Source organism: Bactrocera tryoni, chromosome 4, assembly GCF_016617805.1.
Source record: "Bactrocera tryoni isolate S06 chromosome 4, CSIRO_BtryS06_freeze2, whole genome shotgun sequence".
NCBI lineage: Eukaryota > Metazoa > Arthropoda > Insecta > Diptera > Tephritidae > Bactrocera > Bactrocera tryoni.
In genome coordinates this window covers 74,685,246-74,698,287 of record NC_052502.1, presented here as the reverse complement: position 1 = coordinate 74,698,287, position 13,042 = coordinate 74,685,246, and the positions used below count along the sequence as shown (strand labels likewise).

Sequence of the window (13,042 nt, the reverse complement as noted above, 5' to 3'; positions counted from 1 at the left end):
TTAAAAGAAATTTTAAATATAAAAATATTATTTTTTTTCAAAATATTTCTTAAAATTGTTTTTCAAAGTCAAAAAATATATATTTCCATATAATATTTCAAAATATTTTTTTTTAAATATCAAAAAATATATATTTTTATTATTTAAGAGATCATTTTCAAACTGAAAAAATTTAGAAATTAAAAATCAAAAATTTTATTACTAATTTTATTTTTTTTTTTCAATATATAAAAATTTAAAAAAGTTTGTCTTTAAATATTTAATACATCTGAAAAAAGGAGGAAAGAAATACATTAATTGAAAAATAATCATTTCAAAATATATTTTTTTCCAATATAAATTTTTCTTTTTAATTTAAAGATCATTTTCAAACCGAAAAAGTTCAAAAATTAAAAATTAATAATTTCAAATTTTTTTTGTATAAAATTGAAAAAAATAATTTCACAATTTTATTTTTTTAATTTCCCAAAAAAAATTATTATTATATTTCAAAATATTTTTTTTCAATATCAAAAAACAGTTATTTAAGAGATAATTTTTAAACTGAAACAAGTTCAGAAATTGAAAAGTAAAAATTTCACAATATTTTTTTTTTAATTTTCGAAAATAAAAATTTTATTCACTTCTTGTGTTTTATTTATTAAAAAAAATAAATTACGACTTTATTTTTTTTTAATTTTTGAAAAAAAAAATAATTTTATTTAAATTTTTTTAATATCAAAGAAAATTTATAAAAAAAATTCACAATTTTTTCTCACAATTTTATTTTTTCTAATTTTCAAAAAAACATTATAATATTTAAAATTTTTTTAAAAATCAAAAAAAAATAAAAAATTTCACAACATTTTTTTGTCTATTTTCGAAAAATATTATTTTTATTCATTTATTATATTTTATTTCTGTTTCGATTGCTAGTGTTATCAGCTATAAGACTTTAGTTATTTTACTCAAACAAAATTGCCTATAAAAGTGCATATACAAAGAACCTATTCTTTGAGGTTTTTTCTCTTTAAGCTACCATATGATAATATAAATGAGTAATTAACAAAATATATTAAGTAAAATTTTATTTCAAATTTTTGATTAATTAATAATTTTGAATATATGTATGAACATACATAGATTAAAAAATACAGCATTAAACAACTCCTTTTGGAATTTTGGAAAATGTTTAACTATTTTTTCAACAAAGCACAAAATCCTATTTAGTAAATGTTTTTTTTTATTTTTCCATATATAATATTTATTTTTTGCAGCTTCTAAGTCTTTCTATTGCTTTCAATACAAAACTCACACCGTTTTTATTGGGAAATATAATTTAATCGCTTTATCCTTTTATCTGCTTTACCCAAATTTTGGACACATATTCAAATATTTGCCATTTATATTTTGCCGGATTAATTTTATTCAATCTTAAGTATTTTTTAAGTACTTTATGGAATATTCTGATGTTTATTTATAAACATAGCTATGTTTGTTTGTATATATGTATGTATGTATGTTTGCGAAAGCCACCGATGCCTCACAGCTTTATTTTTTCTTTCCTGAGTTCTTTGTAAATGGACGCATCCAATATTTAAGCCAAAAAGTCACAAGCATAAATAAACTATTAACACACACACATATATAAAATAGCTGTATATATGTATGTGCATGCTCGTCTATCAACCGCCATTGGGGTAACTTTAATATTTAACTACATTTTAATAAACTAAATAACATACAAATTGGGGTTACGTATACGCCACGGCTGCCTGGGGGACCGACAAGCGGCTGTCAAGAACAAAGCACCGCACACGTGTGTAGTTGAAATGAAATTTGAAATGCACAAACTGTTGCAAAGGCAACATATGCAAAGTGTATATAAAAAGTAGCAGAGTGAAGGTAGAAGAAATAATAATCAAATATGAGCAGCAGTATAAAAATAACTAAAAAAATACATCAAAAATAACTCTCAAAAAATATTTGAAAAAAATCTGAAAACGATATATATATAAATCTAAAAAGTATATAAAAGAAGTAAACAAAACATATATATAAATCTAAAAAAAGTATATATAAAAAAATCTGAAAATAATATAGCTAGTCTAAAAATATAAAAATGCATGTTTGCATGCCGGCGCACAGCAAGTTATATAAACTACATTTTTACATGCAAAAATATGCATGCAAATATGCGCTCATACATTTATGTGTGTGCTTGCTTGTGTTCGTGCACGCTGGCGTGCGTTGATAGATTACGTAAATTTTTCATTGGGGAATTTAATATGCGCACAAACACATGCTTGCCGACTATACCAACTGCAAACATGTAAGCAACGCACACACGCACTCATACATACATGCTTAGCTACATTCTTGGCAATATTTAGAAGAGAAATTTATCTACAGTAGTACGTCGCAAAAAAAGTAAAGAAAGTTAGCATAAATGCCACAGAAAGGTTAAATAGCACACAACTGAAACAAATGTGCGCTGAAGTGAGCAGCAACAACAACAATAAGCACAATGGCTCTTGCGTTGGAAGCAGCGCATAAAAGTCAATACGCAAATACAACAGACAAGCAAACACATGTGCACACATATTATTAACTCTTTAAATCAGCTCAAGGGACATAAACGAGGGAAAGGGGTTATTGCGGGTACAGAGTGTAGAAATTGACTTGATGGCAGCGCGCTTGTTGAGCTGAGTCGGAACTTTCTTGCCACGCATCACATTATATGCATACCTTTGATATCAATAGCTGGCTTGTGGGGCAGTGAAGTAGTAGGGAGCAAACAGCGTGTACTTGGCGCACAAAGTAGAGTGTGAAAGGGTGTACTTAAGCGCTGAAATATTATGAAATATGCTGGAAGGCTTTGTGATGAAGTCCGTTTGAGAGGGGTGTAGCTGAACTTGTGAAATACTGCGCTTAAAATGCAATTCATACTAAATGACTAAGAAGAAATTGAGGTTTCAAGGTGTCTTCAAGTCTTATAATGTGGTAAATGGCAAAAAATATGCCAAATTGTCTTTAAAGACTAAAAAATATGAAGATCTTTTATTGGAATTATACTATACAAGCAAACATTAAAAACTTGGCAGTACCGATCCTGAACGAAAAAGAAATTCGTTGAATTTTTAAAAGATATATATTATGTAAGCTTTCAAAAGCACTCATCTATTGAAGTTTGTTCCAAAATATTTTATTTAACTGCACTTCAGCTGAGATTTCACCATTTCGACCATAAAAGAAAAATAAATTACATGATTTTTCTTTAAATTTATGTTGCGTTAGCATTCAAAAACCCTTATATATTAAGTATTTCTCCTATACCAAAGCGCACATGAGTCCAATCAATAATTGAACTTGTGAGACACTGCACTTAAACTACAGTTTTTACTAAAGTACTTCGAAAATACAATACCTCGAGGCTTGCCGAAATATCTATTCGAAAAACTGTGACACGAACTTCCTAAACAATGAAACCAAAATATTTTTTTAAAATTCTACTCTACAAGCAAACAGTGGAGATTTGGCTGTCCCGATAATAGAGTAAGACCTAAACTGTCAAAAATAAGACAAGATCTCCATTAGTTAGGCTTTTAAAAACACTTATTTTATAAGCTGACTATCGATTTTGAAGTCCGCATTAATTCAATATATAATTGAACTTGTGAAACACTACATTTAAACTAAAGTTTTTACTGAATTACATATAAAATGCAATGGCAATCCTGGAAGCCGAAGTTATTTATGACAAAAATTGTGACAAGGCTAAAACCAGAATAATTTATTAAAATTTTCTACAACAAACAAAGAGTTGATATTTGGTCGTCCCATTGAGAAAATAAGAGGCAAATAGGCAAATCATTTAAGGAACTCCAATACAGAAGCGTTCAAAAACAGCTACTTATTCAATCATCGAACTATTTCAGTGCCGATCTTAATCCAATTTGAAATTGAACTTGTGAAACACTCCGCTTAAAATGTAAATATGGGCTAGTCGAAAAAATCTTTTCGTATTTTGCCAATAGTTGTCGTTGCAGTTGTATATCTCCAGTGCTACCAATCACATTGTGTCATACCATATAGTGTTGGAAAGGTGAGATTTTAAGCTTTATTTAACCAAAAAAAAAATTAAATTCGGGGAAGTAAAAAAAAGTTACAGCTGTTCAAAAATGAGTGAAAATAATAAAGAAATTCGCTATATTTTGAAAATTTTTTTTTTATCGAAAGGATATGCTGTGTGTTTGGTGCAATTGGAATGGAATCATCCACTATGAACTGATCCAACCTGGTCAAACGTTTGATTCTACATGTTACTGTCAACAACTGATGTGATTGAAGCAAGCCAACGAAAAAAACGGCCAGAACTGATGAACAGAAATGGCTTCCTCTTTCATCAGGACAACGCTAGACCACACACATTTTTGATGACTCGGCAAAAACGGGGAGAGCTTGGCTGGGAAGTTTTGGTGCATCCACCATATAGTCCTGGCCTTGCATCATCAGACTATCATATGTTTTGGTCAATGCAAAACTGCCTTAATAGAGTAAAGTTGGCTTCAAGAGAAGTCTGTGAAAATTACTTGTCGCAATTTTTTCCCGAGAAACCAGAAAAGTTTTACACTGATGGAATAATGTCTCTAGCGGAAAAATGGCAAAGAGTGATCGACCAAAATGGTACATATGTGGTTCATTGAAGTTCATTATAAATATAAAAAAAAACTAAGTTGAAGTTTGATTACGACATTAATCAAATTCGAAATTGAACTTGTGAAACACTGCCTTTAAAATGTAATTATTACTAAATTCCGACAAGTTTTTGAAAATTCTTCACTTCAAGATCACAGTAGAGTTGTGGCCGCTCCTGTTTACAAATAAAGACGCCAATAAATGAATTTTTATAAAATATTTTGAGCAGATCATTCGTGCGAAATTATTATAATATCTTTCTAGCCATCTGACTCAATTCTGTACATCTTCAAAGAGCAGCGATTGATGAATGAAATTAGTTTAGTGCTCTTCAAGGTAGCTATATCTCCTCTTCCCACTCCGTTTTAATTAGTTTTAAAAGTAACTGGGCCATAGTACACTCCAGACTTCAAAATTTCTTAAACCTCTTAATCTTTCTGCATGAATGAACTTAACCTAAAAGTTAAAAATGCATTAAAAAATGTTGCAGTATTTCTTTTTTGAATTTCCTTAATTTTTTTCAATTCTGCTTTATTATAGTTAAGTTACCTAAAATCTTTTCCAATAATTAAACTTAATGCCCTAGTAATGGTCATCAATCAATCAAGTATGAATGTCACTCAAGCAAGTCATAAAAACAATTATAAATGTCCATCAATAAAAGTCATTTATCACTACTCTTCGCTCCAACAAAGCAAACAGACACCGCGTATTTCCCCAACTACTCATCGGCCATGTTATGTCGAACGAAAATCGCTCTTCCGCTTGAATTACCCGATTTTCCAACTGGGCGCATAACGGTGTCAGCTGTGAACGTCGACTGTCAGGCACATTTTTCGGAAGTAACTGTAATCTCTATGTTTGCCAAAACTGTATACAGTTATAGTAGTAAACCTAAGCGATTTTTCCTTCCATCACTTCAATTTCTTGTACAAAGCGAAAATGTTTAATGAGCAAAGTTGCTTCTGTTTAGACAGATGGTGGAGGTACCTAGAAAGAACCAAGGTGCGTGTTATCTGCTTAAATAAATCTCGCGCGCTAACAAGCGCACTGCTTCCTAGTATCGATAACTTCGTGACAGCGCTCCGTCGCCTTGACAGGTTGCTTTACGCACGACACGCTAACAGAGCCAAAAGTTTGGAGCAAACATTTTGTGGAAACACATGCGAGCGCCCGCTTAGTACACGCTTTGCGTGTGAGCAAACTTGGCAAAGCAAAAAAAAAAAGCGGCAATAAAAACTTTGTCTAAGCTCATTCGGCTGTCTTAGCTAGTCCAACACTTTTTACGCCTTTCAGAGCCTTGCTGATGGCGGGCGTATTAAGCTTCCGAAGGTCATATGGCTTTGAGTGAATGAGTGGGTGGGCAGGTTACGCCGCTAAAGAGTTCATTAACTTCTCGCTTGGATGCCTGCCTGCCTACAAACTTGGTTGGTTGACAAGTTAAGGAAGTTTATTCACGTTGTTGTCAAAATGCGCAGCTTTCTCCCACCACCCTTCTAACTCCTAACTTTCTCAATTCAATTTCATATAAATTTTCCAAGCAGCTGTACACTGCTCGTATATTAGTCACATACAAATTGAACACTTGACTTTAATGAAAAACTTGACGGGAATGAGAGAGCGCCAGTAGAGCAGAGTATGGGCATCTGGTGTTTGAAAACATTGTTATGTGACAGATGCTATATTTAACCAGGTAAACAATTAAGCAAATAAGGCAGAAAGAAAGGTCAAAGTTTGAAAACTTCCACCGCCTCAGTCTTTCTGCTTTCTATCTCTGTCTCCGTTAGAACCGCTGCTATAATTGACTTACTTATAAAATCTAGAACTCAGTCAGCTTCGGAGGGCGTTACAATATGGTATGGGTTAAGTTAGGTCAGGTTAGGTTAGGTTTTGATCCTTGAGCCAAAGATTGCTCTGGATCTCACTTAAACAGCTGTGAAGATTGGTCCTTTATAATACTCAATAAACTCCTAAAATCGAACCACCGGAAACTAATAACTCGACGAAGCGTTTTTGGCTTACCACGAATGTGCTTAATATCAATCCCAACCAATTTGGTAGGTTCGCTGAAGGTGTGTCTACCAAGATGTTTCATTCTTAGTCTGGCAAAATCAGGGTAATAGAAAAGAAAGTGAAAGAATGATTCTTCTCGCCTTCCTCCACACAGCTTTGGAAGAGAGCGTTCGACAAAATATTTAGCTGCACCGTGTTGTACCCATTGAACATTTTCCTACAATTGCGACGAAATCGGCCTTGCAAAGAGCAAGTAGTTCAGAAGACCTCCTGAGATTTGATTGTTGAACAGAGCTTGGTGAGCTCACATGAGGTCAATAGGTCTAGAACTAGAGCTGGACTCGCTTCCAATCAAATGGAATTGGGGTTAGGGTCCCCTCCCTAGTAAATTCATCAACTATGAAATTTTCGGCGAGTCAACTGAGATCGCTGGGGTACACGGATGCTTCCTGAAATTGGAAAAATCCACAGAGTCTAAGGTATACAATGAGTTTTTCAGCGGCTCAAGGATAAGGGTTTTTAAAGAGATCTGTCATCTGAAAGTAGTTTTTCGAATGAATTTTTTATCTTTGGTCACACTATTTATGGTGATCTAAATTTGGCGTAAGAAATGGGTGCAGCTTTCTGAGACTGTAGCCGTAAAGCGAAAAAAGAAGAGATCGGTTTGCCCTAGGAAAAAGTCAGATGACCTTTTAGACCTCAGTCTAAGAAAATTATACGAGAACGCGGATCTGTCAACAAATAAGGATAACGAGAGCGAGATGGGGATCAAAAACCAAACAGTACAGATAACTTTACCCACAAAATTTAGCTTAACTTAGGAATAGAATAAACGGACATAATTTTGGTGAACCCATTTGTACTTTGGTTCTCATTTTAGTTACCTTGCAGAGTTGTTATGGTAACATTATTCTTTAGAGATATAATGAGAAGACAATATGTAAAGTCAAAGAAGTCATCGTCTTATAATTGAATTCACAGTTTTTCAGACTTAATCCACTTCGTACCCACCTGTGGGATAGACAATTATTGTGGCGCGGTTCTTGTTCCCCGCCGCCATGAATGTGGCGACCGTTTGTGCTGGCAATGACGTGGTCGCCTCCATGGCATAGCGCGACACTGGTAAGGTTGGCAAAGCGGACATTACCGTTGCTGCGCCTCCGGCCAACGTACCGCCAACCTCCATGCCGCTGACAACACCGGTGCCATTCGAAAGCGTTGATGGTGTGGTGTAATCGCTTAAATTAGCCTGCGCCACATTAGCGAGTGTTTTATTGAAGAGCGTTTTAAGTGTAGTGTTGAAGATCTCCAAAGGGGGTTGCGTTGTGGCGGGTTGTTCGGGTAGCATGCCGTTATGTGTGGGCAGGGCGCTGGAGTTGATATTGGAAATGGTTGTTGTTGTTGCTGTTGTGAAATTTGTTGTTATATTAAGAGTAGGCGTTGTGGCGGTTGCTGTTGTTGTAGCAAGTATAATTGTTGTCATATTGTTCTTCAGCAGTCTTGTGGCATATTTGAGAAACTCCAAAAGCATCGCCGGCGCGGACGGTGACCTGGAGAATGGTTGGGGTCTTCTGTTGTTGGGCAGGAGCTTTTGTTCCTCAGGGTGCACTGGGCTTGTGCGCGTAATTGGTTTTGCTTTCGTTATAGTTTGGCGTGCATTTTTGATTTTTATTTTAGTCCGTGTCCTTTTTTGTAGACATTAGAGTTACTTCGCTTTCATTTTGTCATATTTTCTTCACTTTTTATGCGCGCCTTTCAACAGTTTTCGAATTTTCTTATGAGCACTCACTAACTATTTTTTATGAATTTTTCAGCTGAAAGCTATTATAAAACATTGTTTTTTTTTAAATATTTGTTATCTTAAAAAACATAAAAATATTAAAAAAAAGTTTTTTTCTGTATGTCGAATTTTTAATTGAGCCAAAAGTTTTTTTTCAACTTATAAGCATAAATTAATTTTTTATTGGTTTTATGTGGTGGTCTTTGAGATGTTTGTTTCAAACTAATTATTATTTCTGACTTCTAACTTGATTTATATTCCTGAACTTAAAAATTTAGAATTAAAAAGGAAAAAATATTTTAAAATCTATTCAATATTTAAACTTATTTTCTTCAAATTTTAATAAATTTTTCTAAAGTTTCAAAAATTTGAGATTTGTTAAAAAATTTTTTTAGATTTTTCAAATCATATATTGAAAAAATGTACAATGTTTGGTTGAGTTTTAATTAAAATGTTTTTTTTTATTTTGACAATTTCAAATATTTTTCGAAATTTTTTAGAAATAATTAAAATATTTTATCGATTTCGAGATTTTAAAAGTTGTAATGTAAGCCAAGAGAGTATACTTTTTGAATGATATTTTAGAATAAAAATAATTATGGGTTTTTTTTAATTTTTCAAACTTTTTATCTTTCAAAACTTGAAATTTGTGAATTATTATTTTTTTATTTTTAAAAATATTCAGCAATCAAACAAAAATGCATACGTTTCTATAAAAAAATTCGTATATTTTTTTGGATATTTTAACAATTTTTTAAAAAGTCGATATTTGCAAACAAAATTTTTTTACATTTAAAAATATCTAAGAATTAAAAAAAAATTAATTTAAACATTTCTTTAATTTTTTGTATTTTGATAAGTTTTTAAAAATTAAACTTTTTGAACTAAAAATTTGAAATTATATATAAAAATATTCAACTATCAAAAAATTCATCAAATTTTAATTAAATTATTTTTTGAATACTTTAGGAATTTTCAAAAAGTCGAAATTTTTTTGTATTTAAAAATATTTAAGATACAAAAATAATTTAAATATATCTATAATTTCTTTGTATTTTTAGAAGTTTTCTTAAATTTTTACATTTTGCATTAAAAACTCGAAATTTTTGAATAGTTTATTTCTCGTATTTAAAAATATTCAGCTATCGAAAAATTCATCAAATTTTAATTATTATTTTTGAATATTTTTACGATTTTTTTTTAAATCGAAATTTGTGAATAATATTTTTTTATATTTTAAAATACTCAACTATCAATAAATAAAAAAAAACATAAAATTTTAATTTAAAAACTTTTTTGGAAAATTTTAAAAATTTTTCAATTTGTTTTTAATTATATGTTTTTTTTATTTAAAAATATTCAAGGCCAAAAAAATTCAAAATTTAATATTTTTTTTATATAATTATTTTGTTTGTATTTTGAGACATTGAAGATTTTTAATTTGTGTATATTTTAATTCGCTTTTTTTTATATTTTATTTAATTGTTTCTGTTATAATTTTCGCTTATTTGAGAATGTTTTTCTGTTACACATTTGTTAATCATTCTTTAATTTTTTTAATAATTTAAGAATTTTTTGCTGTTATAAATTTGAATTAATATTTAATCAATTTTTAATTTTTTTATTATATAATTTATTTTTTTTTATTTTTTATTGTAATTTCGCATTAAAATTTTTTTTACTTAAACAACGCCTTTCTGAATATTCGAAAATATTTGTTTTGCTATAATTTTTCGTTGTTTGTTTTGTGTTATAAATTTTTGTAAATTTTTAATTAAAAATCCAGTTTTTGTCTCTATTCACAAACTCTTATAAAGATTTTTCAAGAGAAAAACTCGAAAGTTATATACAAAGTTTTTTTGTTTCTTTTTGTTCTATCATTTGACAAAAATATGTTGTACTACTATAAAAAATATCTCCATATGTGATAAATGATATATTTTCAAAACGTTTTTCCATAATATTTTAATTAAATTTGTATGTATTTTCACATTTATAATTTCTTATTTTTGTTTTTTTTTTGTGATCACACACCAAAATTGTGAACTAATTTTAATTTCTTTTATAAATTATCAAACATGTTTATTTCTTTTCTTTTTTTTGGCATAATTTTGTTTTTAATTTAAATATTTTTTTTCAAATTCTCAAATTTTTAAAATTTTTTTTCAACTTGAAATTTTTTTATTAACACAAAAACTCGAAATTTTCCTAAATTTTCTTTTCGTGTTGTTCTAATTTAATTTTTTTTTGTTGTAAAATTTTTTTATATACTTTTTTAAATTTTTCCAATCTTCAAACATATTTTTCTGTTCCATATTTTCTTTGACACCTATAAGACTTTCACAGCAGTTTTTTATCAATAAATTTCTGCACACAGTTTTTAGTCATAACAATTTTATTTAATTGTTAGTAATCAATTTCGCTACTTCACTTCGCACACTTTAAACCATGCTTTGGTGAATACTTCTACATCTGCTATTATTTTTTATGCTTTTATGCTGGAATATGGTTAATGGCGTGCCATTTTTCCACTGTGCTGCGCAAATTAATAATTTTCAATCAATTCATTAAGCATTTTTATTAAAATGTACACATTATACATGTATATATGTACATATATATGTTAACACCCTCAAACATACATACAGACACACACGAGTTCTCACCAGCTAGCGCTAAGTGTTAGCGAAATATTTTATATTTATTTCGTTTTTGTTTTGTTATCTTTGTTGTTGATATGTACTAGTTTTGTTGCTGATAGTTGTGAATGATTTGCACCCCGATAGGATAGGAGCGTTCGTCACATCACAGCCAACCAGCTATTGTTGAACTCTTGCTGACTGGCGTGGTCAGTTGGAGGAAAATTCAAAGCAAATTCATTCAAGCGCTAAGCCGCAATTTATTTTTACGATAAACTCGCCAATATCGCACATATAAATTTTTATTTTTATTATTTTCATTATTTGCCATACTTGCTGTCTGGTGTTTATTGTTGTTGCGATTTTGCCGATATGCAAGCCATCGGCTGTCACTCAGTATTTTCCTTTCAATATTTCTTTTTATAATTTAATTTATTTTTTTTCGATTTTTTTCTTCTTTTAGTTTTCTATTTGTCAATCGCTGTAATTTTTTGTTTTGTATGTTTACTTCCCAATATTGGCTAATAGCGATTTTAAATTTTTATTAGCTCGTAAAAATATATTTTATAGTTTCCCACATGCACCCACACACACACACGCACGCAAAAGTGGCTACTTAGAGCACGGCAAATCGTTCAAGCAAAATTCCTAAACACTTTGAAATTGTGCTCCAAAAATCCACAAAACAAAATTCGCGCGTAATGTGAGCAACAACAACAAAATGGTATTGTGAAGCGCGCGCTTATGCTCACACACACACACGCACATGTGTATTATGTTAGACCGTTATATGAACTTGACGCACTTTTACCACGATTTTTTCCGAGTCTCGAAGGTGCTGCCACCGCTGCTGCCGCCGTTCAACTGCTCGAGCGCCGCGCTGGTGTTTTGGTTTTTATAACTTTGGCACTTGCTTCCAAAGCTTTCCAGTCAACTGAAGTGGTCTGCTCTCTGTATTTGTCTCTCTTTGACAGTGTGTAGGAGCGAAGATTTCAAAATGTTGTACTCTTAGTTGCCTTATTGAGTGCACTGTTGGTGTACGGTGCGTATACGCAACCTCACTGATTTCTAATTCGAAGACTTTGGAATAAATAGTATTTGCTTTTATTATTAATTTAAAATGCTTCTAAGGCAAAAAATTAAATAAAAATATAATTCAAAAATATTTTATTAACATAAATATTTTAAACAATATTTTTCCTAAAATTTCCTTAAAAGAATATAAATTTTTTTTATTTTTCTAAAAAAAAAATTAAAATTTCTGTCATAACAAAAATTCTTGAAAAAAAATTTAATTTAATTTTAATTTTTATTATTTTTAAAAAATATATTTAATAAAATTTTCTTTATAAAAAAATAAAAAAAAACCTAAAATTTTCTGTAATTACAAAAATTCTTGAAAAAAAATTTAAATTAATCTAGATTTTTGTTTTTTTAAATTTTTCATTAATTTCGATTCTAATTTTACTTATATATATATATATTTGTAGTGTAAAGTTAGCCTTTTTCGAATATATTTAGTTATAAAATAAAAAATTAAAAAAAAAATGTAAATTGAAAATTGTTTCAAAGGATTTATAGAATAAAATTTTTTTTTTGTTTATCAATTTTATTTTGGCTTTTAGTGTTTCGATAAGTGTATTTTGAATTTATATTTTATTTTAAAAAAAGAGATTATTTTTTTTGGATCCTAAAATACAACTAACGCTTTAGTAAATAATTTCTAAAATTTTTGATGTAAATATGTTTGTTTACGCATATTTTCCAAATTTTTCTTTCGCATATTTTCGCTTTGTTTGTTTTACAAATTATACGTACGTTCGACAGGTTCTAAGTGCTGTCAGCACAAAATACAATAAACAAAATTTTAAATCTCTTACTTTGACTGCACCAAAATGTAAACAAATTCTTAAGCAGCTCAATTCAGTTGCTT

At 29.8% G+C, this 13,042-nt stretch overlaps 1 protein-coding gene across 3 annotated transcripts in view; it reads right to left on the bottom strand.

Moving 5' to 3' along the window:
* Positions 1-11,979, bottom strand: part of LOC120774113 — a 27,359-nt gene extending 15,380 nt beyond the window's left edge. For 2 of the 3 annotated variants that reach the window (XM_040103473.1, XM_040103475.1), the window contains exons 1-2: positions 11,915-11,979; positions 7,702-8,511 (exon numbers count right to left, since the gene is read on the bottom strand). In XM_040103473.1, coding sequence (XP_039959407.1) covers positions 7,702-8,221 — 520 coding nt within the window. In that variant the 5' untranslated portion in view covers positions 8,222-8,511; positions 11,915-11,979. The remainder of the gene's footprint in view (positions 1-7,701; positions 8,512-11,914) is intronic. The other variant, XM_040103474.1, reaches the window with a different exon arrangement.
* Between the last annotated feature and the right edge of the window lie 1,063 nt (positions 11,980-13,042).